The sequence below is a fragment of the Phragmites australis genome, chromosome 9 (genome assembly GCF_958298935.1).
Source record: "Phragmites australis chromosome 9, lpPhrAust1.1, whole genome shotgun sequence".
Lineage (NCBI taxonomy): Eukaryota > Viridiplantae > Streptophyta > Magnoliopsida > Poales > Poaceae > Phragmites > Phragmites australis.
Genome location: NC_084929.1, coordinates 20,720,261 through 20,747,484, shown reverse-complemented (window position 1 = coordinate 20,747,484; position 27,224 = coordinate 20,720,261). Strand labels below are relative to the sequence as shown.

The window sequence follows — 27,224 nt, the reverse complement described above, 5'->3', positions numbered from 1 at the left end:
CTTATGACAAATAATAAGTGACGGGTCACCTTGGGCACTCATAAGTGACGGGTCAAATTGTGATCTGTCACTTATGACCTGACATCAGTAACAGGTCATGTTGTGATCCGTCACTAATGATAGTAGTCATAGATACTTAGTTCACTAATATTTTTTTTTATTTTTTATCACCTCAGCAGCATTAGAATAGGATATATATATAATTTTGCTCAAGTTTGATGTAAGGGGTGGCGGCTATGGATATAAATGTGCGTTCTGAAAATGGTACAGAAACTTCTAGGGCAAGAACTCAATCTTCCAAGCCATTTTTGGCCTCAAAAAATTCGCCGAATGGGAGAAAAAGATGTAACTTTTTCTGTGGATGTCCGTAGAGTCAAAAAAATTTGAAATCAGAGTTCGTATGCAAAAGTTATGCCTGTTTTACTGGAGGCACTCCGAGGCACCTATCAAATTGCGATCGTTTGCATAAGATATTCAAAAATTCATAAAATATTAATACAATTTTATAGGTAAATTATAACTAGTCACCTCTCAAATTTTATATGTAAATATTACTACATATTTTATATGTAAATATTAATACAAAATTTATATGTAAAATAAAAAATCAGTCATTAGTGATGGGTCAAGATTACAACCTGTCACCTATAACCTTCATAAGTGACGGGTCACGGTTATGACCCATCACTTATGACCTTCGGCAAATAAGGTAAAAGAATAAAATACCTGATGTCCATCTCAAACACGTGATAGCTGAGGTGGTAACGCGCGAGCGTGAGGGGAGGTGGCGGGTTCGATTCTCGCTTAAAGCAAAGATTGAAAATAGTGCTGAAAAAATAGAAGTGATGACAAGTGAGTGGCCAGTGTTGATAGGCATGTGTTGAAATGGCTCAGGTGAAAAAAAATATTTTTGACTTTTTGCTATCTAAAAAATGCAAAAAAACGTAAATCAGTCATAAGTGACAGACCCGTCACTTATGACCTTAATAAGGGTTTTGACTCGTCACCATTGACTTTATTGGTGGCGGGTCATTACCCGTCACTTATGACTAGCCATCAGTGACGCGTTCGGGGTGACGAGTGCGGTACTCGTCACCCATGACGATTATGACCTGTTACTTTTGAGCTTTTTTCACATAGTGTAAGATAACAAGGCATAACTTGATAAACAGAAGCATAAAAATCTGAGCCCAGAACATCAAAAGACATCAATCAACATAGAGTGAAAACCTATGGATTATTATCAAATCTTTATTTATTTGGATGTCCATAACCCCTATACCATCAAATCTTTAACCTCTATGGCACTAGTGATGTAACTCTCCTAGCATCAATTCTTAAAACAATATTGTATGACTATATATATAAGAGTTTGCATGCATCTGATAGAAGATAATATGAAGTTAGTATATAACACGTTATCAGCACGACTGTCTCTATAAGCTATCATGAATTACATTTCTTTAAGAACATTTTACTAATTACCGTGTCCTTTTTCACGGTAAGATATTATTTATATTCTATTTAATTTATATATTGTCTCTGTTCTATATTTATGTTTTGCATTCCTATATTGTAGTTTGTTATGTCGAATCTTACCAAACTTGATTTTATGGCTTTGGATATTACTGGCAAGAACTACTTGCCTTGGTGCTTAGATGCTGAAATTCACTTGAATGTCAATAGGCTTGGTGAAACAATCAAAGTAGAAAATAAAGCATCTGATCAAGACAAAGCTAAGGCTCTAATCTTTATTCGCTGTCACCTTAATGAAGGTTAAAAGGTTGAATACCTTACTGATAAAGATCCACTTGTTCTTTGGAACAAATTGAAAGAAATGTACGATCACCAGAAAATAGTAATTCTCCCCAAAGCTGATTGGTTGCACCTGAGGTTGCAAGATTATAAGAGTGTTTCTAAATACAATTCAACCATGTTTAGAATCACTTCACAATTGTTATTAAGTGGAGAAAAGGTTACTGATAAGGAAATGTTAAAGAAAACATACTCTACATTTCATGCTTCAAATGTGCTACTTCAGCAGCAATACCGTGAGAAAGGATTCAAGAAATATTCTGAACTTATTTCTTGTTTACTAGTGGCTAAACAAAATAATGAGCTTTCGATGAAAAACCATGAGTCACGTCCAAGTGGTTCAAGTCCACTCTCAGAAGCAAATGCAACTAGATATGATAATGAAAATAGAGGACGTGGTCGTGGTTATGGATTTTGGTGTGGCTGTGGTAGAGGAAATTATGGTGTTCAATTCAAACCCAGTCAATCCCCATAAAAGGCAAGAAAAGGGAGATAAAGTGAAAGGTGAAAGAACTGAAAATGAATACCACCGTTGTGGAGGAAGAACTCATTGGGCATGTAACTGTCATACACCAAAATACCTTGTCGATCTATTTTCAAAGATGATCTTATTGGTGCGATAGATTATGGAGAACACAGTCACGATGATGCAACTCACTTAGATATTACTGATTTCTTCACACAAGAATAGATCATCTAGTTGTTACTTATTTCTTCATGCATGAATAAATATGATGTAATAATAGTAAGAATAAAGCATGTTGCACCTTATCTATGAATGAATAATTTCTATTATTTTTGTATTTAGCATTCATAGCTATATTGTTTCACTACTTATAAATTCATTTTAAATGTATTAGTATTTATTAGAGCATTTTCTTTTGAAGTGAATGGATGAGCTGTTGGCACAAGAGCTTGTATATGAAGAAGATATATGTCTTATAGATAACGGAACAACATATACCGTATTAGAGAGTAAAGTGTACTTCTCTTATCTTGTGACACAAGATGTAACTATTCATACTATATCTGGAAGTGCTAAATTGATATAGGGCTCTGGAAGAGTCATAATTATATTATCTTGTGGGACAAAGGTAAACATACATGAAGTACTATATTCCCCCAAGTCTCAAAGAAATCTGTTAAGCTTTAAATATATCTGACAAAATGGATATTATATTGAGACAATGTGTGAGGATAATTTGGAGTATCTCAACATTACAAAGATGTCATTGGAGAAAAAGTACGTGTTGGAAAAATTATCAGTATTGCTTTCTGGTTTATACTACACAAATATTAACAAGAGTGAATAATATATGGTGGTAGAACAAAAGTTCACCAACCATGACACCTTTATTATTTGGCACGACCGGTTAGGCCATCCCGGATCAGTAATGATGCGAAAAATTATTAATAATTCATGCAGACATATGTTGAAGAACTAGAGGATTCTTTAATCTAATGACTTCTCATGTATCCCATGCTCTCAAGGAAAACTGATTGTGCGTCCGTCACTGGCTAAAGTTGGACATGAATCCTTTGCTTTTCTAGAGCGTATACAAGGAGAAATATGTGGATCTATTCATCCACCAATTGGACCATTTAGATACTTTATGCTTTTAATTGATGTATCAACTAGATGGTCACATGTCTCCTTGTTATCAACCCACAATCTGGCATTTGCATGGTTGTTGGCTCAAATAATCAAGCTACAAGCACAATATCCGGAAAATTCTATCAAAGTTATATGATTGGATAATGCCGGTGAATTTACATAAAAAAGCTTTGACGATTATTACATGTCTATTGGAACAAGTGTTGAACATTCTGTAGCACATGTTCATACACAAAATGGTCTTGTAGAATCACTTATCAAATGACTCCAATTAATAGCAAGACCATTACTTATGAAGTCAAAAATCCCAACACATGTTAGGGGTCATGTTATTTTGCATGCAGCAACATTAATTCGCATCAGGCCGACAAGTTATCATACTTACTCCCCGTTACAATTGGTTTATGACAAAGAGTCAGATATTTCCCATCTAAGAACTTTTGGATGTGCGGTATATGTTCCAATTGCTCCACCAAACACACTAAGATAGGACCACAAAGAAGGTTGGGAATATATGTTGGGTATGAGTCCCTATCTATAATAAAGTATATTGAACCATCAACGGGAGATGTATTTACCGCAATATTTGTTTATTGTCATTTCGATGAATCAAACTTCCCAACAACAGGGGGACAATAAGCAGCTGAATAAAGAAATAAGTTGGAATGAATTATCACTATCTCACTTTGATCCTCATACAAAACAATATGAGCAAGAAGTTCAAAGTATAATTCATTTATAAAGTTTAGCGAATAATTTGCCAGACGCTTTCACAGACTTGAAAAGAGTGACAAAGTCACACATTCTGGCTGCTAATGCCCTGAAAAAATTAATGTTCAAGACGGGCAACCGTCCACCGCTAATGAATTAAAACCTACTATAAAATGTGGTAGAACATTGGGTTCCACAGACAAAAATCCTCGAAAAAGAAAAGGAGAAAAAAATCAAGATGGCAGGTCGAGGAAATAATGATAATTTAAGAAAAATCTTTTGAAGAGATAGTAGACATGGCAAATAGTAATGCCACATAAGAAATAAATGTATCTGATTGTTCAAAAAATGAGATCATATTAAACTATGTCATGTCTAGAAAAAATTGGAATCATGATAAAGTCATCATTGATGATGCATTTTCATATAACCTAGCGCTAGAAATTATGGATGAAAATAAGGATCAAGAACCTCGATCAATCGAGGAATGCAAACAAAGAAAAGATTGGCTAAAATAGAATAACGCAATTCAATCAGAATTGAATTCCCTCACAAAAGAGAAGTTTTTGGACATGTAACCCTACACCTAATGTTGTCAAATCTATTCGTTATAAATGGGTCTTTGTGTGAAAACAGAATGAGAAAGGAAAAATTACAAGATATAAGGCACGATTAGTTGCTCAAGGATTTTCCCAAAGATCCGGTATAGATTATGAAGAAATATACTCTCTCGTGATGGATGCAACAACTTTTAGATATCTTATTAGCCTAGCAACAAAAGAGAATCTTGACTTACGTCTAATAGACGTTGTTACAACATACTTATATGAATCACTTTATAGTAACATATACATGAAACTCCCTGGAGGGTTTAAACTGTCAGGAGCAAGTTCTCAAGAACAATATTCAATCAAATTGAACAAGTCATTATATGTATTAAAGCAATCTGGGCGAATGTGGTATAATTGTCTCAGTGAATATTTGACAAAAGAGGGGTACAATAATGACTCTATTTGTCCATGTGTATTCATAAAAGATATGGATCTGAATTTGTGATAATAGCTATTTATGTTGATGATCTAAATTTGATTGGTACTCCTCATGGAGTCACTGAGGCAATGGATTGCTTGAAAAAGGAACTTGAAATGAAGGATCCGGGGAGAACTAAATTTTGCCTTGGATTACAAATTGAACATCTCAAGGATGGAATTCTGTTACATCAAAAAACTTATACAGACAAAATATTGAAATAATTTTACATGGATAAAGCACATCCCTTAAGCACCCCAATGTTTGTTGCATCACTTGAATGTAACCAAAGATTCTTTTCGCTCACCAGAAAGTGATAGTGAAATTCTTAGTTCTGAGGTGCCATACTTAAGTGCCATAGGAGCACTCATGTATCTTTCCACTCATACACGACCTGATATTGCATTCGTTGTTAATTTGTTAGCAAGATATAGCTCTTGTCCTACACGAAGACATTGGAATGGTGTGAATCATATACTTCGTTATCTTCAACGTACAAAGGATATGAGTTTATATTTTTCTAATATATGCAAGGGAGAACTAGTTGGTTTTGCAAATGCAGGGTATCTATCTAATCCATACAATAGTCGATCACAAACTAGCTATGTTTTCATGTGTGGTGGTGCATCTATCTCATGGCGCTCAATGAAGCAAACTATAGCAGCAACTTCATCTAACCATGCAGAAATTTTGGCAATTCATGAAGCCAGCATGGAATATGTGTTGTTAAGGAATATGGCACATCATATTTGTAAAGAATGCAATTTACTTTCAAAAGAAGAAGCACCTACAGTCATACATGAAGACAATATGGCTTGCATCACTCAATTAAAAGATGGATATATCAAAGGAGATAGAGTGAAACATATATCACCGAAGTTTTTCTTCACCCATGATCTTCAAAAGGATGGTATTATTATAGTCTAATAAATTCGTTCAAGCGAGAATCTAGCAGACTGATTCACGAAGGCACTCACCACTGAAATATTCAAGAATTGACTCATGGTGTTAGACTGTGATGACTCAAAGACATTAAGTGATATTGCCATCAAGGGAGTGAATATGTGTGTATTGCTTAACCATGTTTTTTTCCCACTAGATTTTTTCCTTGGCATGTGTCGGAGGATTAACTCCTGTCGCAGGGATCCCGAGAGACCCCTTTTTAGAGATTCGGCCGGGAGGATGATCCTGAATGAGTTCATCGGAGAAATAAATGGGAATGAATGCAACGGCCGGTGGGGGGGGGGTGTCGACCTAGTGCAAGGAGAAGTAAATGCACCGAAATTTAGACAGGTTCGGGCCGCACGGGGGCGTAATACTCTACTCCTGTATGATGCTATAACTATCCTGAGGAAGTCCCTCAAGGATGTTGCTGGTTACAAGAATGCTGGCCTAACTAAGAGCTTGAGGCTCCTTGTTCTTCGGCTGGAACTGTGCTCAGCCTTGCTCACAGTGTCTCTCTTCGTTGGTCTGGTTCGTTGTGTGGTTGGTGTTCTTACGCCGTTGTTGGTCTTCTCCGAGAGTGTTCTTGTTCGAGAGGGTCCTTCTTGCTTCTGAGTTGCTGGCTATTTTAAGTACCTGTCGGCCGAGACATGCCCCGAACGGGAAGGAGGGGGCACAAGTTCCAAGATGCCATGACTGGAAAAGGCGTCATCATTTCTTCTGGGTGAAGTGACCGGGGGTGAAAAATGCGTCGCACGCCCGGTCACCTGTCACCATAAATGCCCTGGCAACGGACGCCGTGGAGAGGGCCCACTGGGCAGCCGCAGAGCAACCCGGCATGCCCGCCCTGTCTTGTTCCTCTGCCACAGCAGTGCGGTAGACGGAACGCCTTGATCCTCGCGATGTTATCCCAAGACAAACCGGATGACACGGGACATGACCCATGCAATTAATAACCCCACGCCTCTCTGCCAAAACATGGCAGGAACTGACGCTGCGGCGGGAGCAGTTGGAGGTGTCAGGTCACGCACGCTCATTAAATGCGGCCTCGGACCTCTGACTGATTGACAACTCATCAGCGGGCCCCTCGGGGGCCTTTCTTGGTCGTCGGGGCACCGAGTGCTCGGGGGTACTGTTCACCTCCCCGAGCACTCTCTCCCGAGAATGCCTATCCTTGTCCTCGGGGTACCGGGTGCTCGGGGGTACTGTTCACCTCCCCGAGCACTCCCTCCCGAGCACTCTTGCACGAACCTTCGGGGAACCGAGTGCTCGGGGGCTGCCACGTGCAGCCCCGAGCACTCTTGTACGGATCTTCGGGGAACCGAGCTCTCGGGAGCTGCTGCACGCAGCCCCGAGCACTCTCTCCCGGAACTTGGCTCTTTTGATCGTCGGGGGACTAGGGTGCTCGGGGGTAAGTGGACACCTCCCCGAGCACTTTCTTCCCGGTACTTAGACTCCGTGGATCATCGGGGAACTGGGGTGTTCGGGGACCACTGACTGTGGCCCCAAGCAACTTCTCCCGGGACTTGATCTTTTCTCATCCTACAGGAGAGACCTCACGGGATGGCGCCATGTGGCGGATGGCTGGCCTGGCCTCGGGATTTAGTGACCCCTGGTCCCTGATACACCGACAGCATGGTCTTTAAGAAGGCATATATATTCACAATTAATGGACATCCAAGGGGGAGTGTTATGAAATCTTCATTTATCTAGATTTCCATAACCCCTATACCATCAAATCTTTAACATCCATAGCATTAATGATATAACTCTCCTAGCATCAATTCTTGAAACAATATTGTATGACTATATATAGGAGTTTGCATGCATCTGATAGAAGACAATAGGAATATTTTATTTTATCTCCCACTCTCTTTGTTCTCTACATTCTTTCATACCAATTTCTGATGGTCAATAAGTAGTTAGTATATAACATGGATGCATTAAGTTTCTATAGAAATACTTTGGTTGCGAAATAAAACATTAAAGGATGTGTACATAACAATATTTAGGTAGAAGGGTTCCTCAAACATTTGAAGTTTGATTTTTTTATTAGATTAACATGTGAGCTTTGATGGTTCTTAGTACTTTCTCAACTTACTACATAAAGTCAAGTTCAAAATAAGATGGGAGGTATACAATGTTTTACCAGTGGGTCAACTAGATCAGGCAAGAATTCATTGGGGGCACAACTAGATTTCTTCTCTTTTTGTTCTTTCCTTACTCTTCTCTACCTTGGGCTGCAGAAATTGACCTGGTTTTTCTCCACGGAAGCAGTAAATCATTCTTTTTTTTTCCCATCCCATCTTCTACTCTGCTACCTCACACACATATGTAGGGGAGAAAAAAGCATGGGGGGGGGGGGGGCGGAGGTGACGATGAGGGAAGAGAGACTTAAGGAGGTGGTTGTATGGGAACGAGCCACTGGTGACACAACTTGAGAGGGGTGGCAACACGGGGAGGCAGAGACGGTGGCAGCTGCAACCTGCAGAAGACAAGAGGGGTGGTGGCCGAACCATGAGGGAAAGCAGTGGCATGCGCCATGTGGGATGATGGACGATGCAACATAGCCTACCAGGGGGAGGGTTGCATGATTCTATGGAATAGGAGGCTAGAGAAGGCGTCATCACGGGGAGGTCATGGGTTGAATACGCATGGCGGGTAAGGAGGTTCTGCCCCCCTCTTTTTTTTTTTTGCCTAGGATAAGAAATGGTTTCTACATACTCTGTGCTGACCATTCGGTTTCATGTAGACGACCAGAAATAATTAGGATGATGTGGGCAAATCAGGTAGCAACAATTCTAGCTGCTTTAGAAGGGAGTAGTAATTATCCACATGGATTACTTTCGAACAAATGATTTACATTATTTCCTTTCTCATGCAGATTATGAAAGGAAGCTTAACCTATAGCTCCACCCTGTAAACAGTCTACATATGTTGCAAGAACAATATTCCTTATACGACTAGTGACTCAACGTGATGTCTTATTATCGTGCAGACTCGTGTTGCATGTTGATTGGCTAGGTGAACGGATAGGTGGGGAAAGGTCGATTCCAATTTCAAATTTCAAACATATTTTGTTTCAAACAGTGCATCTAGTCTGAACACCATTTGAACTATGCTATTGTTTACTACTTAATGCAACAAAATGATGTCCGTATTGAATATATTAATTCTGTTGTTATATTTTTAAAAATTCAACAATTCAAATATACTATTTCAGCAATTTAGATATACATATTTTTCAACAATTCAAATATATTTTTTCAAAAATTAACATATAAAATGTTGAACATAGTTTTTTAAAACGTTGAATTAGGCTTTACAATTGTTGAATCTATCATTTAAATTGCTGAGTGCATATGAAGGGCATAAAATTGTACATCTAGATCACATTGAATTAATATCAAGGAATAGAGAGAAAAAACAGAAAAAGAAAAAGACCCGCGCTCTCAAGGTCTTTATGCCTCTCAGTGGTGGGCCTTATTGGGCTAATGAGCTTTATCGCACGGCCAATATAATGGGCTCCCTGCTTACATAGAGATCTGCACTGTTAACGCCGCATCCGACGGCCTCCAGCTTCCCCTCAGGCCATAAAACTGTCCACCCTAGTCCGCGCCGTCAAATTTCCTAGGGTTTATCTACGCCTCTCTCTCACCCCCGCCGCGAGCTCGCCGCTGCCGCCTTCTTCGCCCGCTCGCGCGCGAAGAAACCCGAGGCGCCGAGCAAGATGGTATGATCCGGGCGCCCTTTGCTGTCTTCCCCGCGTCTTCTAGTTGTTTCCGTCAATTTTTTTCGCTCTCAATTTTTGCGGAACTTTTCCCCTTGGTTCGTATGTCAGTTCTTGATCCGATTCAGCAACCCTCCCTGGTAGACGTAAGAATATGTGCATTGTGTTATCCGTGTCCGGTTATGATCGCTTTGCGCGTTTTGTCGATTCGTTCATTGTTTAGTGCTTATTGTACCACGCGTTTTAGTTATAGTTGGCATGTAGACAGAGGTTATTGTCATTTTATATCAATCTGTTTTAGAAAGTATCATGCCAATATGATTTATATAGATCAGATATTGCTTTCTGCACTGCACTGCTTCTGCATAGATCTTGTGATGAGATGTTATTTATTTTTTCACCCACTCTTACCTGCAAGGATTGTTAATTTATATGTGAATTTTACTACTGGTCTAATAGTGTTATTGGACTGTTGTGTTACCTGCAATGTTTTTGTTACCTTGATGGACCTATAGAGATACCAGCGATGGGGGTAAGATCTAGTCATACAAATTATATGTTTTGGTCGTCGATTTCAGAGTATGATATGGCATAAGTGGCATGATTGATGATGTTTGTTGCTTTGGTGGCTCTACATGTTTGCGTTTGTTTAGGGTGCTGAGAATGGCTTTAGCGATCAATTTTGTTTTTTAGTTTTGAGTTGCTAGTGGTTGAAGTTAATGTTCTGTGCTAGGTAGACATGTTGGGTGTTTGCATGTTTGTTTAGTTACTGCCAATTCTATTAAGTATTCTTTCGGTAAGGAGTGTGAGAATTTTTTTTTTGGTTAAAACCATGTTTGATAGATTTTTGTACTTATGCTATTCCTTTTAATTTTTCCTGCCATTCCATCACTTGCCTAAATGTTGAGTACAACTAGAGGTGGTCAAGGAACAATGGACTGTAGCATTTTGTACTTTTGTTTTTGTTTGTGTGCATTATCTCTTTTGGCAAAAACGAACTCCATCCTTACTGCTTTTAACATGCTGCAATTTTCCTGTTGTTATATACAGGCAAGGGGTTTGAAGAAGCATCTGAAGAGGCTCAATGCTCCTAAGCATTGGATGCTTGACAAGCTTGGTGGAGCATTTGTAAGTGCATCTGAAACTTGCAACGTGAAGTTCAAGCGCTTACCAAACGCTGCTTCATATGTGCTAAATCTTTTCTTTTGTTGAGCAGGCACCCAAGCCTTCTTCTGGCCCCCACAAAGCCAGGGAGTGCTTGCCTTTGATCCTTATCCTCAGGAACAGGTTGAAGTATGCTCTGACCTACCGTGAAGTTATTTCAATCTTGATGCAGCGACATGTTATGGTTGATGGCAAGGTCAGGACCGACAAGACATATCCAGCTGGATTCATGGGTAAGTTGTTTGCTGCATCATGATTTTTGGTTCGTACTAACAATGTTATAGCTATTTGAAGTTCTTGATCCATTTATTATTTTCCTCAATCCTGCAGATGTTGTGTCAATTCCAAAGACTGCTGAGAATTTCCGCCTTCTCTATGACACCAAGGGACGCTTCCGTCTCCACAGTATCAGGGATGATGAGGCTAAGGTTTGTATTCATCACTAGCTCCCATGGTAAAAGTAGCTTTTGATTTTCATGCTTCTGTTCTGTCAATGTTTTTCGAAACCAGCTTAGTCACAGGTGAATATCTGGCTCTGTACTAGTCAAACTTACCACTACAATCCATAAGGCCAGTGGCATGCTTCATCGATTAATAGCTCTGACCCTTGTTGATTGATGTGATTATCTTCCATTAGAGATTCCTATTTGGATTTAGTAGCTTCCGCAAAGCCTATATTTGTGCAGTAGAGTTAATATGGTGCGCTTTTGTGCCCATGTGGTTTCCTCCTGTTAATTTTTCTTTGATTATTGAAATCGATCATTTCCTTTTCTCTATCTCAAAATTTTATTAAGAGTATCTTGACCATATAGCTGAGCTTGGGAAATAATGGTTTCTTCTTAAAGTTAAACCCTCTTCTGATGAATATATACTATTATGTTGTTTTGCAGCTCAAGCTTTGCAAGGTGAGATCTGTGCAGTTTGGGCAGAAGGGTATCCCTTTCCTGAACACCTACGACGGCCGCACCATCCGCTACCCAGACCCCCTCATCAAAGCGAACGACACCATCAAGATCGACCTGGAGACCAACAAGGTTGTGGACTTCATCAAGTTTGATGTAGGGAACGTCGTGATGGTGACTGGCGGTAGGAACACTGGGCGTGTCGGGGTGATCAAGAGCAGGGAGAAGCACAAGGGCAGCTTCGAGACCATCCATGTTGAGGACGCCCTTGGCCACCAGTTTGCCACCCGCATGGGCAACGTCTTCACCATTGGCAAGGACAAGAAGCCGTGGGTGTCTCTCCCCAAGGGCAAGGGCATCAAGCTCAGCATCATCGAGGAGGCAAGGAAGCGCAATGCTGAGGCTGCTGCCGAGGCTTGATTTCTGAGCTCTCCATAGGTAAAATTATTGCTGTAAACGTTTTATCTATAGAGGTAGATGTGCCTGTTGGACACAAGTGGTGTTACTTCTGCATTTGGTCTCTTGGAGCTGTTCTGAACTGTGAAAGTCTTGTGCTATTTTGAGCATTTATTAGTAGATCCACATTTTCTTTTGCGGTACTTTGTATTTGCCATATATTTCTAGCAAATGAGAGGTAAACATGTTTGACATAATTTCAATTCGTAGCAGGGGTAGTGCGTAAAGAGAGAAGTCAAGTTGCAAGTCCTGATATATTTGAAACGATGAATCTCGGTAAGCCAAAAAGCTGTTTGAATCTCAGAAAGCCAAAAAACTATTTTGAAACGGCAGGAGCATTTGGGAAGTTCTTCAATACCTATTACTGTTAGTATAACAACAATTTGGCTCGAGAGCAAAGAATCCCTAATTGGGCACGGTGCTGGAGAGACTGCCTGCCGGACCATAGTTAGACTCTGTTTATTTGGGTTTTTGCTTCTGGAGAAGCCTGTTTCTGACTTCTGGAGAAGAGGGGTTATTTCTCCAAAAGCTGTTTATATAGAAGCAGTAACCTGTTTGGTAACCCTACTTTTAGATGATATGGATTTATCACTTTTGAGTTGAAATGTATCTTATGCCTCTGACTGTTTGAAGTGGATTTGTTTAGGTTGTACAGACTGTTATTAAAATTTGATGGAAAATAAACTTGTGAGCTTTTGTAATATATGAATGGATGTAATTACGATCCATTTGGAGTTTAAAATTTGTCCCTCGAGTGTACTTGTGATCCTGTCGACGATCCTGCTTTGGTTTTGCTCTCCAGGATGGATGGAAATTTGCTAATGAATCTTGGTTGTAAATGAATGAATTAGTTTCATGTTGGTATTTGTCGAGGGTACATACTAGTGCATGCTTTTGAATTATGGAATCATGCTTCCTGGTTGCTACTTGCATACTTCATTCTAAAATAAGGTGTCACTTTTCTGGGCAACCATTTCATGTCAGCAAGTAGAAAACTCTTGAAATTTTTTCTATTCGTTTTGAGCATCATGTATTTAGAGGCGACCATTTTCGGGTCAAGAACTGTGTATGATATAACCATAAAACACATATATGAATGTCATGTTATCCAGTATATATATTTCAAGAGTGCACCATCCAATTAGCAAAAATACAAATCCAGATCAGCAGAGAGTAAGGTAGTCAAGAAACACTTGGATAAATGGAATGTTGATCGAAAGGACTGAGTACATGCTCCAGTTGGTACAAAATACAAATTCTGCTCGCTGAACACATGGCATCCATTAGCAAAATAAAGATCTATGCTTGAAGTAGAATTTCGATATGACCGCAACCATTTACCACACAAAATGAAGCTTCTGCTACTTCTTGACCTGCAAGGGCACACAAAACCACATAATTAGTAACAAATGTCAATCTGGTTGCACATTCAGTGATGTGGAAGAAACCAATACGGTTACAACAAGTAACCATTTTTTTTTCACTACTTAGAACATATTGGAGTGGGTTCTATTAGAGCTCTCATAGATCCATGTAACTTGTGATCAGGAAAGAGATCCGTAGCAATTCTTCCAAACTAGTTGAGTACCCGTGCGTTGCAGCGGAAACAAAAATTACACAAACTGACTTCAAGCATATGCAAAAGCTAATACTTACATCAACAAGTAAAATAAACAATCAGAAAACAAGCCCATCATACTTTGTAACTCGCAAAGGCACTTAAAAATTAACCTTGCTTAGACTTATACCTCCACAGACCCATCACTGATCGTAGCGAGAATTGTAGTCTGCTCTGGCACTTTAAATACAAGAGTCCCAGCCAGTTGACTTATGTTAAAAGTTATTTTGTCCGGAAGAATAAGCATGCACCAGTCATTTCTGAGCGATTAAAGGAGCTTTTCATTTCTTTACTTGTAGCATGAGTTCTTCAAGCTGGCTTGTAAAGACCTAGCATGTCGATGCATCGTAAGGCTGCAACCTGCAATGAAAGAAATAGGAATTCTAGAGAAATATAATAATGTCATAAAATTGTTTCCGAAGGACTCGTGAATACAATCATGTATGGAAATTATGTGCATATAGACACAATACTTTTCCATGGATCTCGTATTTGATTGACCCATCCAACTCAGCTACCAGCGCCATTAATTTCGAAACTGTACTGTTGATATCTGGTATAGTGAAGGACAGCATTGAAGAATAGACTCTCTGCGATGCAAGATTACTGCAAATATGTATGAAATAGACAACATTTACAATTCCATGCGCTGGCCCATTGCAAAAACATGCTAAAATGTCTCAAGAACATACATTTTGCAACTGGAAATTTATATATCTTTCTTAACATACAACTATCCCCATACTCCACACGAACATGATGTTTCACTATCCTATATTCATATAATGATGATCTTCAGAGTCCATGAGAAGAACTGATAAGTGACAAAAGCTAAGGAGGACAAATTAATCCAATAGTTGATCAAATATTTTCATATACCGAGTACCACAGCTGTTCTTGATCTAAGCTTGCAAGAAGCACCATGAAAACATATGAAGTGTATTTTTCATGCAATATTAAATCTAGGGTCATCCCTCATCTTGGTCATTGTTTTCTCAAGAATAATGAGCCATCTGCAACCTCGCAGATCCAACACTCCTTCGGCCGTACCATACGTTGCAGCATTGCTATGGCCGCGATGCAAGTTTGGCACGTATTGGTGTCGGGCACACGACCTATGGTAAGTCTAACCAGGCACATAAAAAAAAGAACCTTTTGCTCAAAAGCCTGAAGCCCACCAGGCCACCAGTAAGCTGTAAAGCGTGCAAGAGAACAATTACTTGGTCGTGACTCCATCTTACCTGCACAGCTACTCATCTAAGCTGTGCTAGGTGCTCATGGCAAATAAGGAACTTGGAAAAGGAAGGATTTTTCAACACCCATTTCATATGCACTGGAAAAATTTCAGGACAAAGTTCTTTCTGTTCCTGGAGCCCAGATTTTCACAACTGGATCCGAAGTTGGCTGTATTTCGGTAGGAACGTACTATACCGAACATCTAGCAATGTGCAGTCATGCATGCCATCACCAATGTGTTTTCAGCGTCTGACAAGTGCACCGCACACACATTTCATCAAACACATGAACCTCACAGCACGGAGCACCACCGCGGCAGCAAGCAGCCGAACCCCCTCCGCCTCATTCCGTCAAACCCCTCTCAATACGCATCCCCTACAACCACCCGAAGGCCTATGAACCAGAGAACACGATGAGGAGAGGGCAGTATCAGCAGCCGCACCTGTCGTTGGTGCGCACGAGCGCGAGCTTGAGTGGCCACGACGGGAGCTCGGCCCAGCGGAGCGTGCACACGTTGACGCTGAAGTCGTGCCCCTCCGCGTAGAACCGCGCCGCCCGCGGCACGTCCTGGGGTCGCTGCAGCACCCACCGGAGCGTCGCCGCTGCCACCCCCACCTCCTTTTCCCTTCCCTCCCCTTCCACACCACGTCGGCGACGCGCACAATACTCTCAGATCCAATGGCCCAGAGCGTGAGCTGGAAGCCGACGAACGGCGTGGACGCAGTGGCCGTGACCCGGCGCCTCCGCGATGAGGTGGCGCAGAGGGGAGGCAGGGCAGCGCGGTGAAGAGGGATCGGGATCAGGGCGAATGATGGGCGAGCGAGCAATGCGGATGTGTGGGCGCTAGTGCGGCGCGAAGATGCGGAACGCAGGGGCGAGCGGAAAATGCGGGAGCGGAACGCCATGAGGCGGAATAGGAACCCGTACCCCAGCTCGTCGGGCTCCGCTACGGAGCGGCCCTCGCGCTCGACGAGGCGGTGCAACTTCTCGAGGGCAGCTTCTCGAGGCGGACTGGGGCAATGGTGAGGTGGAAGGTTCACCAGGGCGGAGAAGGGCCTCGTCGTGCGTGCGGCTTCGGCTTCGGCTTGAGACGGTGCGAGATCGGCGGCTCGGAGGTGGCGATTCGGGACGGCGGCGGACTGGGGCAGTGGCGAGGTCGGAGCAGGGCGTCGACGTGTGTGGCTTGAGGCGGTGCGAGACCGGCGGAGGAGGAGGACAGCCCCAGGCGAGAAGCGAGCGCACGAAGATCGCAAGGAGAGACGCGGGGGTTCCGGTGCGCTGCCGTTCTAGGGAATGGGGCGTGTGGATCGCAGACGGGGACGGAAGAACGGAAAGCGGGGATTAGTTTGCGGAGGCGAATCGTGGGTGCGGGAAATCCGGGAGTGGAACGTAACCGTGAGCGGAATGACGACGCTTTACAGATCTTTTAAGTAGTTCAGATAAAATAAATAGACATAGAAGTAATATTAGGAAAGAGATCAAGAGTAAGACAAAATAATAAAATAAATGAACTATCTGGCCACTACACAATTTTAGCCTCACATAGAATTTCAGCCTCCAGAGGGTTGTCTCGTTTTGCGTAAGCACATGTAACACAGTTAAATTGGATCAGAAGAAATAACCAAAAGATTATCTGAGTATCATGAAAGTTCAAAAGTACAAAAGGATGACACGAATCATAATTTCTAGCATATCCTCTCATGCTCATCAAAGCATTAGCAATATTGTCACGAAAGGTGTTCATGTCGCTCTCTTCATGTCCTGGTGCACTAGTGCTCTCTGCATGTCCTAGTGCACTACTGGTATCATCATGTTGAGATGATGATGCTTGACAAACATTTGGAATGTAATCTTCATCTTGATCGCATCTCTCAAATAGATTATCTTGCAAATGGCTTTTTCGAATGGAGTTGTGAAGGGTCATGCATGCAATGATAATTTTCTATTGCTTCCACATTGGATAACTTGGTAAGTGAAGAAGTATTCTCCATTTCATCTTGAGAACACCAAATGATCTCTATCACGTTGCGAAGGGATGAATGCAAATAGTTGAACACTTCTTTCTTAGCCCTAAGGCTCGTGCCCTGTCGAAACTCCACTAAATGGTACGTCTCGCCTTTGTATGGAGATAGGAAACCTTTCTGATTAGGATAGCCCGAACCAACAAGGTAATACTTTCCTAAACATATAACACCTATGTCAGCAATATGAACTAGATGATGAAAATAAAAATAATTTAGAGGTAAAGTTGATACCTTCAGGCGGAAATGGGAACTTATCACCATAGTTGTTTAATGCTTCATTGAACACCCTTATGTCATGCACAGAACCCGACCATCTAGAAACTTCAAAAGTGAATCTCATATCGAAGTCACATACAACCAACACTTTCTAAGTAGTATATCGATACCATCCAATATGTGCAACTGTCTTAGTACAAGGCACAACAACGGGAATATGAGTACCATCTATTGCTCCAATACAATCATTAAAGTGAGGTGAGAAACGAGGATCTTCAAGCCTAGAATGCATTGCAACAAACTCAGAATCTCTTGGTTTGATAATATCCGCAGCTAGATTGTTCAAACAATTCAACACATGTGTCAACTTTCTACTGATAGTCTCACTAGACCTCTCAAACCGATTCTCAACTTGGCTAAAAGATTGTGGACCACCACAAGTCCATAAAAACATGGCCAAACATTCGATAGAGGTCATACCTTTAGTTAACTTTAGTCCATAGTTTGACACCAATGTATCATGCAAACTATCAAACATTGCTATGAGTGGTCATCCTAAACATCTTGTAACAAGCTCTAGGTCGATTCAAAGTTTTGATGACCCAATCATAACTAGTCACATCAGGTTGTCTCCTAGCTGCCTTCTACAAGAAAGTTTCACCATAGTATAGAGCAAAAACATTTGTTGCATCTACAACCAACTTTCTCCTCTTCAATGCAATATCCAATTTTTTAGCATAGGCATCATCACTTGAATTATCACAGTCACTTGAACTCATCTACAAAGCAATAGATAGCATCAGATAATGGCCAAATTTTGAATGAGTAATAAACAATCAAGTCTCATACCACATTATTACAAGTCTCATGCAACATCACACGTAAATATCCAAGTCTAATGCAATATGACACATAAATATCCAAGTATCATGCAACATCACACATAAATAGTCAAGTCTCATGTAACATCACACATACATAACCAAGTCTAATGCAACATAACACATAAATATCCAAGTCTCATGCAACATCACACATAAATAGTCAAGTCTCATGTCACATTATTACATAAATGTTGAAGTTCTAGAAAGAAAACATCAATATAAATAGGATACTTAATAACAAGATAAACTACTTCTTCCTTTCCTCATAGCATCTCTTGAGCCAATTGAGCCTCCCTTCATTTGTCTCAAAAGTGAGGAACATTTCACGATTTTCATCTTTCACAAACAGTTTTGTAGCCATAAAATGCTCATCACTCCCTTCAACTGCTCCAACTTCTTTTGCCAAATTCATCACCTCTTTAATTGCCTAACGAGTGTAGTCACCAGTCAATGCTTTCGAGGTTAAAGAGTTAGAGCTGATGACATCATCCACCATGCGTGTCATGACCCTAACCATAGGATTCTTCCCCTTCTTTGGACTATTCTTCCTTGAGCTACTAGATTTTCCCTTCCGCTTCAGCTGCTTCCTAGCAGCCATCATGGGTGTAATGTCTTCCTCCATGCCTTCCGCATCCTTGTCATCGTCATCATCAACATTTATGTGGCTATCAGTATTTCCCTCTGTGCCTTCTTCACCAGGGATGTATGCAGACATACCCGATACATGACTCCTCTCAAACATAAACTCCAATTCTCCGAGGTTATTTGGTGGACCATAACACGATGGCTTCTTCTCTCTCTGATTTTGTCCCTAGACAATGAAAAAAATTAGTACAACATGATAGTATGATAAATTGAAATGTATATACACAATGCTACCCAATATCTAACCTTAGTGGCCTCTTCCCAAAATTCTGGACTTGCTGATATTGTCCCTAATTCTGCATTCCAACCAAGCCCAGTCTTGTTCAAGAGTGATTTCCAAAAAGTGTACAAGATCTTCAGGTTTTCCCAATGGTTTTCGAGTTGCTTTTGAGTGTAATTCCTCCCTGTTTGAGCCAAAAACTTCGGACCCAAGCTCTGATAATCTCTTGCATTCAACCCACCAAGAGGTCTATTACCAGCCTGGATCTCCTCAATAGAAGCTTGCAAAAAATTGTAGTAACATGGGGATCCCAATCTGCTTTTGCTACACCCTTCTCCTTCTTGTCCATCTAAATTTCTCAAATTAAATTAATTGTACCAAATAGAACACGGAAGAAACAATCTCACAGAAATAGAAACATGACAGGAATTAAACAATGAGTCAATGGCAGGAATTAAACAATGAGTCAATTCACAGTAGAAAAAGTAGGCATTCACTCCATAAAGCTGATAACTGTAAATATCTAGAGAAAAGGACACCCTTGATAAATCAAAAGACATAACAAAAATTGGGCAGGATCAATTTAACTGAAGCAATTATTTGAAAAGTAACAAGTATACCTAAGGAGCCACTATCATCCAATTAAATTCAGTTTTTGCCATACATCTCACAAATCCAACAAAAAGCAAGCTATTGCTCAAATTAACACAGAAAAGTGGGAAACGGGGGAAGAAATGAGGTTACTTGGGAGTTGGGACCTCTCGGTGTATCAGGAACCGGGGATCCCTGAGTCCCGAGGCCAGGCCAGCCATCCGCCACGTGTCACCATCCCGCGAGGTCCCTCCTGCGGGATGAGGAAAATCTAAGTTCCGGGAGAAGGTACTCGGGCCACAGCCTCTGGTCCCCGAGCACCCCAGTTCCCCAGTGACCCGCAGAATCTAAGTCCGGAAGAAGGCGCTCGGGGCCACAGCCTCTGGTCCCCGAGCACCCCAGTTCCCCGATGACCCGCAGGGTCCAAGTACCGGGAAGAAAGTGCTCGGGGAGGTGCCCGGTCGCCCCCGAGCACCCTAGTTCCCCGATGATCAGAAGAGCTAAGTTCCGGGAGAGAGCGCTCGGGGGGCTGCGTGCGGCAGCCCCCGAGCGCCCGGTTCCCCAAGGGTCAGTGCAAAAGTGCTCGGGAGAGAGTGCTCGAGATTGCAAGTGGCAGCCTCCGAGCACTCGGTTCCCCGAAGGTTCGTGCGAGAGTGCTCGGGAGAGAGTGCTCGGGGAGGTGAACAGTACCCCCGAGCACTCGGTGCCCCGACGACCCAGAAGGGCCCCCGAGGGGCCCGCCGATGAGGTGTCAACCAGTCAGAGGTCCGAGGCCGCATTTAATGGGCGTGCATGGCCTGACATCCCCAACTGCTCCGGCCGCAGTGTCAGTCCCTGCCATGCTTTGGCAGAGAGGCGTGGGGCCATTAATTGCACGGGTCCCGTCCCGTATCATCCGGTGTATCTCGGGATAACGTTGCCAGGATCAAGGTGTTCCGTCTGCCGCCCTGCCGTGGCAGAGGAACAAGACAGGGCGGGCACGCCGGGTGCCTCTGTGGCTGCTCGGTGGGCCCTCTCAACGGCGCCCGTCGCCAGGGTGTCCACAGTGACGAGTGACCGGACGCGCGCCGTGTTTTTCCACCGCCCCTGTCACTTCGCCCAAAGGAAATGATGACGCCTTTCTTAGTCGTGGCGTCTTGGAACTTGTGCCCCTTCCTTCCCGTTCGGGTATGTCGCGGCCGGCGAGTGCATAAAAGGATCGGCATACAGAAAGAAGAAAAAGGTCGAGACATAGAAACATCAGAGGAGAGAACAATTGGAAAAAAGACAAGCCCAAGCAGTCGACCGTGCCACACTCAGATGAAAACATCGCAAGCAAGCCTGAGCAGAGCTAGAACAAGGAGCCTCAAGCTCTTAGTTAGACAACATATTCTTGTAACCAGACATATCCCTGAGGGATCCCCCTCAGGGAAAGTTATTGCATCCATACAGGAGTAGGGTATTACGCCCCCGTGCGGCCCGAACCTGTCTAAACTCCGGTGCATTTACTTCCCTTTGCACTAGGTCGATCATCCCCCACCACCGGTCGTTGCATTTACTTCCACTTCCATTTATTTCTCCGACGAACTTATTCAGGATCATCCCCCTGGCCGAATCTTTAAAAATTGGTCTCTCGGGATCCCTGCGACAGGAGTTAATCCTCTGACAGGACCACTTATGTACAATGCCTTAGTTGTAAAAATTTGTGAGAGGTGAATGATGCATTCTAAAAATTTCAAAGAGAAAAGAAAATCGTATAGATGTAGCACAATCCACAATGTCATGTTGCACAATCCACAATGTCTTGTTGCAAAATCATGCCAAATTTATGGTCAAGCTCATAGATGTAGCACACTGCATTATGCACTAACCCACTATTCCGATGTAGTGTTTGTCTCTTTTTTCTGGTTCACTACAAGAACCGTGAATTGAGCATAACAAATCTGCACATGTTCACAACAGTATATGGTCCTTTAGCTCACAATGTGTTTGACAAGGAGTTCAGGCTAACCTAAACAAGCACAAAGAACATCAAGATCTTTTCAATTGTTGCAGGATCCACATCCTGGAGGCATTACAACAAGCACATAATAGGGGAGGTTTGGCTCACCTTTGCGTCAGGCATGTCGGGGTCATCCTCGGGCTGGTGGAGCTCGACTGTCGTGGGGAGGTAGGCAGCGGAGGGCACATCGGGGCGTTAGGCTCGTTGTCATCGGGAGGTCGCAGCGGCGACGGCATGGAGTTCAGGGCGTTAGGCTCCTCGGCGGTGGTGGAGAGCTCCGATGTGGTGTCACGGGCGAGGGGAACGAGCTCCGATGTGGCGTTGTGGGCAGAGGGGAACGAGCTCTGAGGGCAGGAACAGGTTCAAAACCATAGTCGCCTCGTCAGTCGCCTTGACAGCTCAAGACGAAACGATTCGAAGGAGGTGACTCGAATGGCAGGAAAGAGGACCGGCGGATGTATTTATGGGATGACAAAGGCGGGTAATTTCTCGTGAACTCTTGGGGTACTCTTGTTTCCTCAGCCCACAGAAGCAAGTTCCACCCGCAAAAGCACGTTCCACCCCGGCTTGTTGGCTTCTAGGTTCTGTAGTGTTAGCGGAAGGATATGGCTTTTTAGAAGCTCGGTCCAGAAGCGAGGCCTTTGTTTGAGCTTCTCGCTTTTGAACGTGAGAAGCTGTGGAGAAGCTCAAACAAACACGCCCTTAGTGTCTGTTGAGGATCGATGGCCATCAACATCGAGGTGGGACGAGGATGCCGAACAGGAGGTGTCGAGAAGGTCTAAGGAGGTGCACTGGATCTACATGTATCTCATAGGCATGAATATCTATCCTATTGTCTAGCTGCTGACAACTAGTAGCGACCTCCATTTAATCTGCTCCACAAGGTCTATTTGCAAACAAACATTATATAGGTTAATACAAGTGTTTTGAAAATTAAATTCAGAGTTACAATTATAGTTGGTATCAAAGAAACGTACCATCATTGACCGTGCTTGGTCCGTGTGCTCTGGGTACACATCTTACACGTGCGCTATGTGAGTCAGCAAGACCTGGATTCGTGTTCGAGGCAGAACCTAGGCTAGACACTCCGCGGAAGTCTCATTAGAGTGCGGCGAGTCCTTATGAACGATGTCCAATAGCGCTTCATCATAGAGCGTTGTCCACGTCTCAATACGTGCTGCCCACACGGTAGTCGTCGACATGCCCTTCTGTGGCATCTTGCAAGACGGGTTATTACATGAGGTACAATACGTGAATGAAGATTGAAAACAATAAATCGTAACAATTACCTGCGCATGTGAGCAAGCACGATCTAGACAAGGCGTAGGGGGTACTGCTAGTGATGCAGTGTGTAATCCTCGATGAAGATGTCAAAGGAGACATCCTTCTTCGTCAACCAGTAGCCATTGTCCCACGTGCACAATGAAGATAGATCAAATGGGGGCACGACTGAGGATGTCCTCGTCACTGTACGGTGTCCATCGCATGTCACCAACCAAGAGGTCATCAAACTAAGCTATGAAGTCAAGGTACGCTTGGCTTTAGACTCATTCGTGTCGTTTTGAATGCGTATAGTCTTGCGACGAACCTTATGCTTCATGATGTCGGGATCTGGGATGTACATTTTGTTTGGTCCAAGGTTCGTTGTGAACGAACCCATTATCTCATACCCATATACCTCGTGGTTCCATGTCTCCAAGACAACTTCCTTCATTAAATATTTAGAGACATACCTCTGAGGCCTTATCGTAGTCTCAACACAAGCATCAATCGTATGGGAGCACCGCTTGTGCAACAACTTTGGGTTGTAGTAGGTACAGCTATAGTCTTCACTCCTAAGGACACATTCTTGAATAACTCTTCCATGATTGCCCCCTCCGACCTTTTTCCCTACATAGAGTTTCACTCAATGCATCTGTGACTTCTTCGTTGTATCAGCCATGTATTGAGTCAACTAGGACCCATATATCAACCAACTGTCATTCATTGCTATTGACATTGCTGCAAACCAATCCATAAAGTATTTGCACGTCCCTTGCATAATGAATTTCACAATGCTGAGTAAGGTAGTCCCCTCACACCACACATAACCTAGTTGTAGACCTCTATTAAGTTTGTCATCATAATTTCATACCTTGCCCTACTGACGTCATACAGCAGAGCCCACTTCTCCTTCAACTCATTCTCAATCCACTCGGAGAACGTATTAATAGATGACTCGATCCTCCTCCTCAATCCTAGAGGATCCAGTGGGATCCTATTAAGAGCAACAGGAAGGTCCTCCATGCATGCTCTTCAATTTGCTTCATGGTTAGCTCATCTAGTCTTCTCCGCAGGGTGTTGAACTTCCACTATTGATTCTGACTATATAGCCTCTTAACAAGGTTCATCAGGTTATTGTTCTCAAACTGTTTGAAGAAGTTAGTACCCAAATGTCTCATGAACCACCGGCTCTTATAATCTTACCAGATGGGTCCGACTTGGCGCTCAACTGAACTATTTTGTAGCTCGAGAATTGCCTTTAGAATCCCTACATGTTGGTCATGTATAAGACAAACATCCAGTCGATTCCCCATAACAAAAAACCTGACACGTTCCAGGAACCAATACTAGTTGTCTGTATTCTCACTCTCAAGAAAGGCGAATGCCACTAGTAATACTTGATTGTTTTCATCAATCCCAATTGCAGTGAGTATTTGACCCTAGTACTTGCCGGTAAGGAAGGTTCCATCGATGCAAAGGATATGGCGACAATGCTGGAAAGTTTGAATACATGCTACAAAGGAAAAGAATGTGCATTGTAGAGCCAACATACCAAGTTCCTTCATCGACATGTAGTGCGTAGAGTCATAATAAGTTCAAGGGTCCTTTTGAGAAATGGTGCGAAGCAATGTGAGATTATTGTAAGATGCTTCATACGTCTTGAACCTCATCTCAATTGCCTTTCTCTTCACCCTCCAAGCCTTCATGTAGCTTATGGTGTACTGATACTCCTCCTCAATCGCCCTAATTAAACTTAAAGTGTTGTCTCGATAAGGGGGAGAATTATTAAGTCACCTGATTGCTTTGAAAAAGGATTCATGAGGACATAAGAGAACCAATGAGCCTAGATCAGGGCCATGCATGTACTTTAGAGAACACTTGAATACTCTCATTAAGTTGACTCTATATGAAGAGTAGTTATACTCCTAGGGAAAGAAATTGCTATGAATCGTTGAGTTAGAGCTCAGTACACAATGAAATTATTTGATGTTCATTGTATAAGATTGAGTATGAAATGAGAAATATTTATATGGTTCTATATGAGAGGCAAAACCTATCATCTAATGATGATTAGGGCTAGCCAACATTGAATTGGGAGCAATTTTGCATGACTATGCATAAAATGTCTGGTACATTGCATAGGAACATCCTATGTCTAGTGAGTCAAAAATTCTAAAATATAAACACCACAACAACGTAAGGGCCGTGAAAAGCCATGATGGGGATTGCAATACGCAGATTGATTGAAGATTTAATCTTGGTATTAACTGTAAGATCATATCAAGATGCTTTTAGAAATGAAAGTTTCTTCTATCACTTAGCTCCTATGAGCAGATACACATGATATATATAAGCTGAAACTCAGTTCAGTAGATCTCACACATGTGATGTGCTAAGAATTGCCTGATAACTAAAAGGAGTTGTGCATAAAGTGGATATTTTAGGAATTCATGCATACCCACTTATGCAAATAGTATTTACAATGTTTAAGAAAATCTACAAGGACACTTGCGGATTTAGGATCTTTGATCTATGGGGATACATATGGATCTATGGTCTGATAAACATAAGAGTCACATGGTTGCAAAGTTGCTTTGCAAGATTCCGAATGATAATATCGGCTTAGCTTATCAAGTGAAAGAGTTCACCAAGTTCATCCAAGTGATGAATACTCGTACACTTTTAGCGCATGCACTATATAAGGGCTTGAATTGTGGAACAAGTATCTCGCGTCTTAGGAAATGACAGTAGATCAGGTTAACACCAAACATCTCTATGGATATGGAAGATAGAGTTGACAATCAAACCACTATAATTGTTAATTATTGTAGTGAAATATAAAATACGAGTTGATGAGGACATCACTCATTTAGATACACGCGCTACAAGTGATCCTCCGGTGATTGATCCAATACAAGGACTGATTACACGGACTCGTGCACGTCGTTTAACTCACGAGGTGAATTCGTTACTTGTCGTCCATACTACTAATTATAAGGATGGGATGCTATTCAATTTTTGTGAATTTTTTATGCTTAGGAATATGGGAGAAGCACCTATGGAACAGCCAAGTCGGATGAGGCTCAAGCCAACTTCAAGTCGGAATTAGAACTCAGTTCGGATTCAGCACACATCACTGCACTAAAACGGCCATAACTTCTTCATATGGAGTCCAAATAAGGTGTTCTTTGATGCGTTGGAAAGCTAAGGACGATAGCTTTGTTTTAGTACTAGTACCAGCTCCAGATTCATGGTGGATTATTTTGTCATCAAAATAATGTGCTGTGTCACAATTTTAGGCCATATCGGGCCTTGTAAACGTGTTCGGGTCTAAGCCCAAGTTGTGGATGCCCCTCTGGTCACCCAAAACCCTAGCATGCCCCTCTTCATATATCTAGCATCCGTCATCATAGACTTTTTAGGTTTTGCTTAGAGTAATCTATCATTGAACAGTTTCGCCGTCGTTCGGTTTGTGAAACCCCGACTCGTGAGCTTAACCATATTTGCAATTTCAGATTGTGTTCTTCCGTGTTCTTGCTTGTGTTCTCGATTCGCTTGCAGGAATTAGCCTTCTTGGCGAGGTCAAACGTGCCGCATGCGGTTGATAACCAACGGAGCAGTGGTGTAGCGATTGCAAGGGTTGCGTTCTGTCTTGATCAGAAGCCTTGGATCGTCAACGTTGAGTCTCCACCAATCGACTTACCATTACCTAACGAAAGATCGGGCCTAATCCTCTCATCAACTGGTATCAGATTTTTAGGTTGCTCGCTAGGTAATTCCGTTTTTCCCTTAGATTAGTTCTGTTTTCATCACCTAGAGTCTACAAAAAGCCAAAAATATTTCCCTTGTCCGCTGTCCTACAACCCTTTGGGCCTTGTAGTTTCGTTTTTGATGACGCGTTTGTCTAGAGTAGTGTTCTTGATCTTAGTTCAACGCCCGTGCCATTTGTCGCGCCGCTTTCCCACCACCCCCACCCCCACCAACAAGTCAAGCCACAACATCACTCGATTTACCCTCGCAAACCGCCTTGTGTCAATTCTCGCCACGCTAGCCCTAGATAGGTCGCAAGCCCCTGCCACCGCAGCCCTCTTTTTTCATCTGGCGATCCGATTGCTTGCTTGCCCTAATTTCATGGGCTTACTGATTGAGTAGGGAAGCTTTGCCCTAATTTTCCACTACTGT

At 42.3% G+C, this 27,224-nt stretch overlaps 1 protein-coding gene across 4 annotated transcripts; it reads left to right on the top strand.

The window, feature by feature from the left end:
• Positions 1 to 9,697: 9,697 nt before the first annotated feature.
• On the top strand, positions 9,698 to 13,123 carry LOC133928771 (small ribosomal subunit protein eS4-like). Of its 4 annotated transcripts, none has more exons than XM_062375249.1 (6): positions 9,698 to 9,845; positions 10,893 to 10,970; positions 11,059 to 11,239; positions 11,337 to 11,434; positions 11,897 to 12,346; positions 12,578 to 13,123. In XM_062375249.1, the coding sequence occupies exons 1-5, from the start codon at positions 9,843 to 9,845 to the stop codon at positions 12,326 to 12,328; spliced, it is 792 nt and encodes a 263-aa protein (XP_062231233.1). In that variant the 5' UTR covers positions 9,698 to 9,842; the 3' UTR covers positions 12,329 to 12,346; positions 12,578 to 13,123. The 4 variants fall into 4 exon arrangements, with proteins under 4 accessions (XP_062231233.1, XP_062231234.1, XP_062231235.1 ...); XM_062375250.1 differs by having other exon boundaries at positions 12,575 to 13,123; XM_062375251.1 differs by lacking the exon at positions 12,578 to 13,123 and having other exon boundaries at positions 11,068 to 11,239; positions 11,897 to 12,507.
• The last annotated feature ends 14,101 nt before the right edge of the window (positions 13,124 to 27,224 follow it).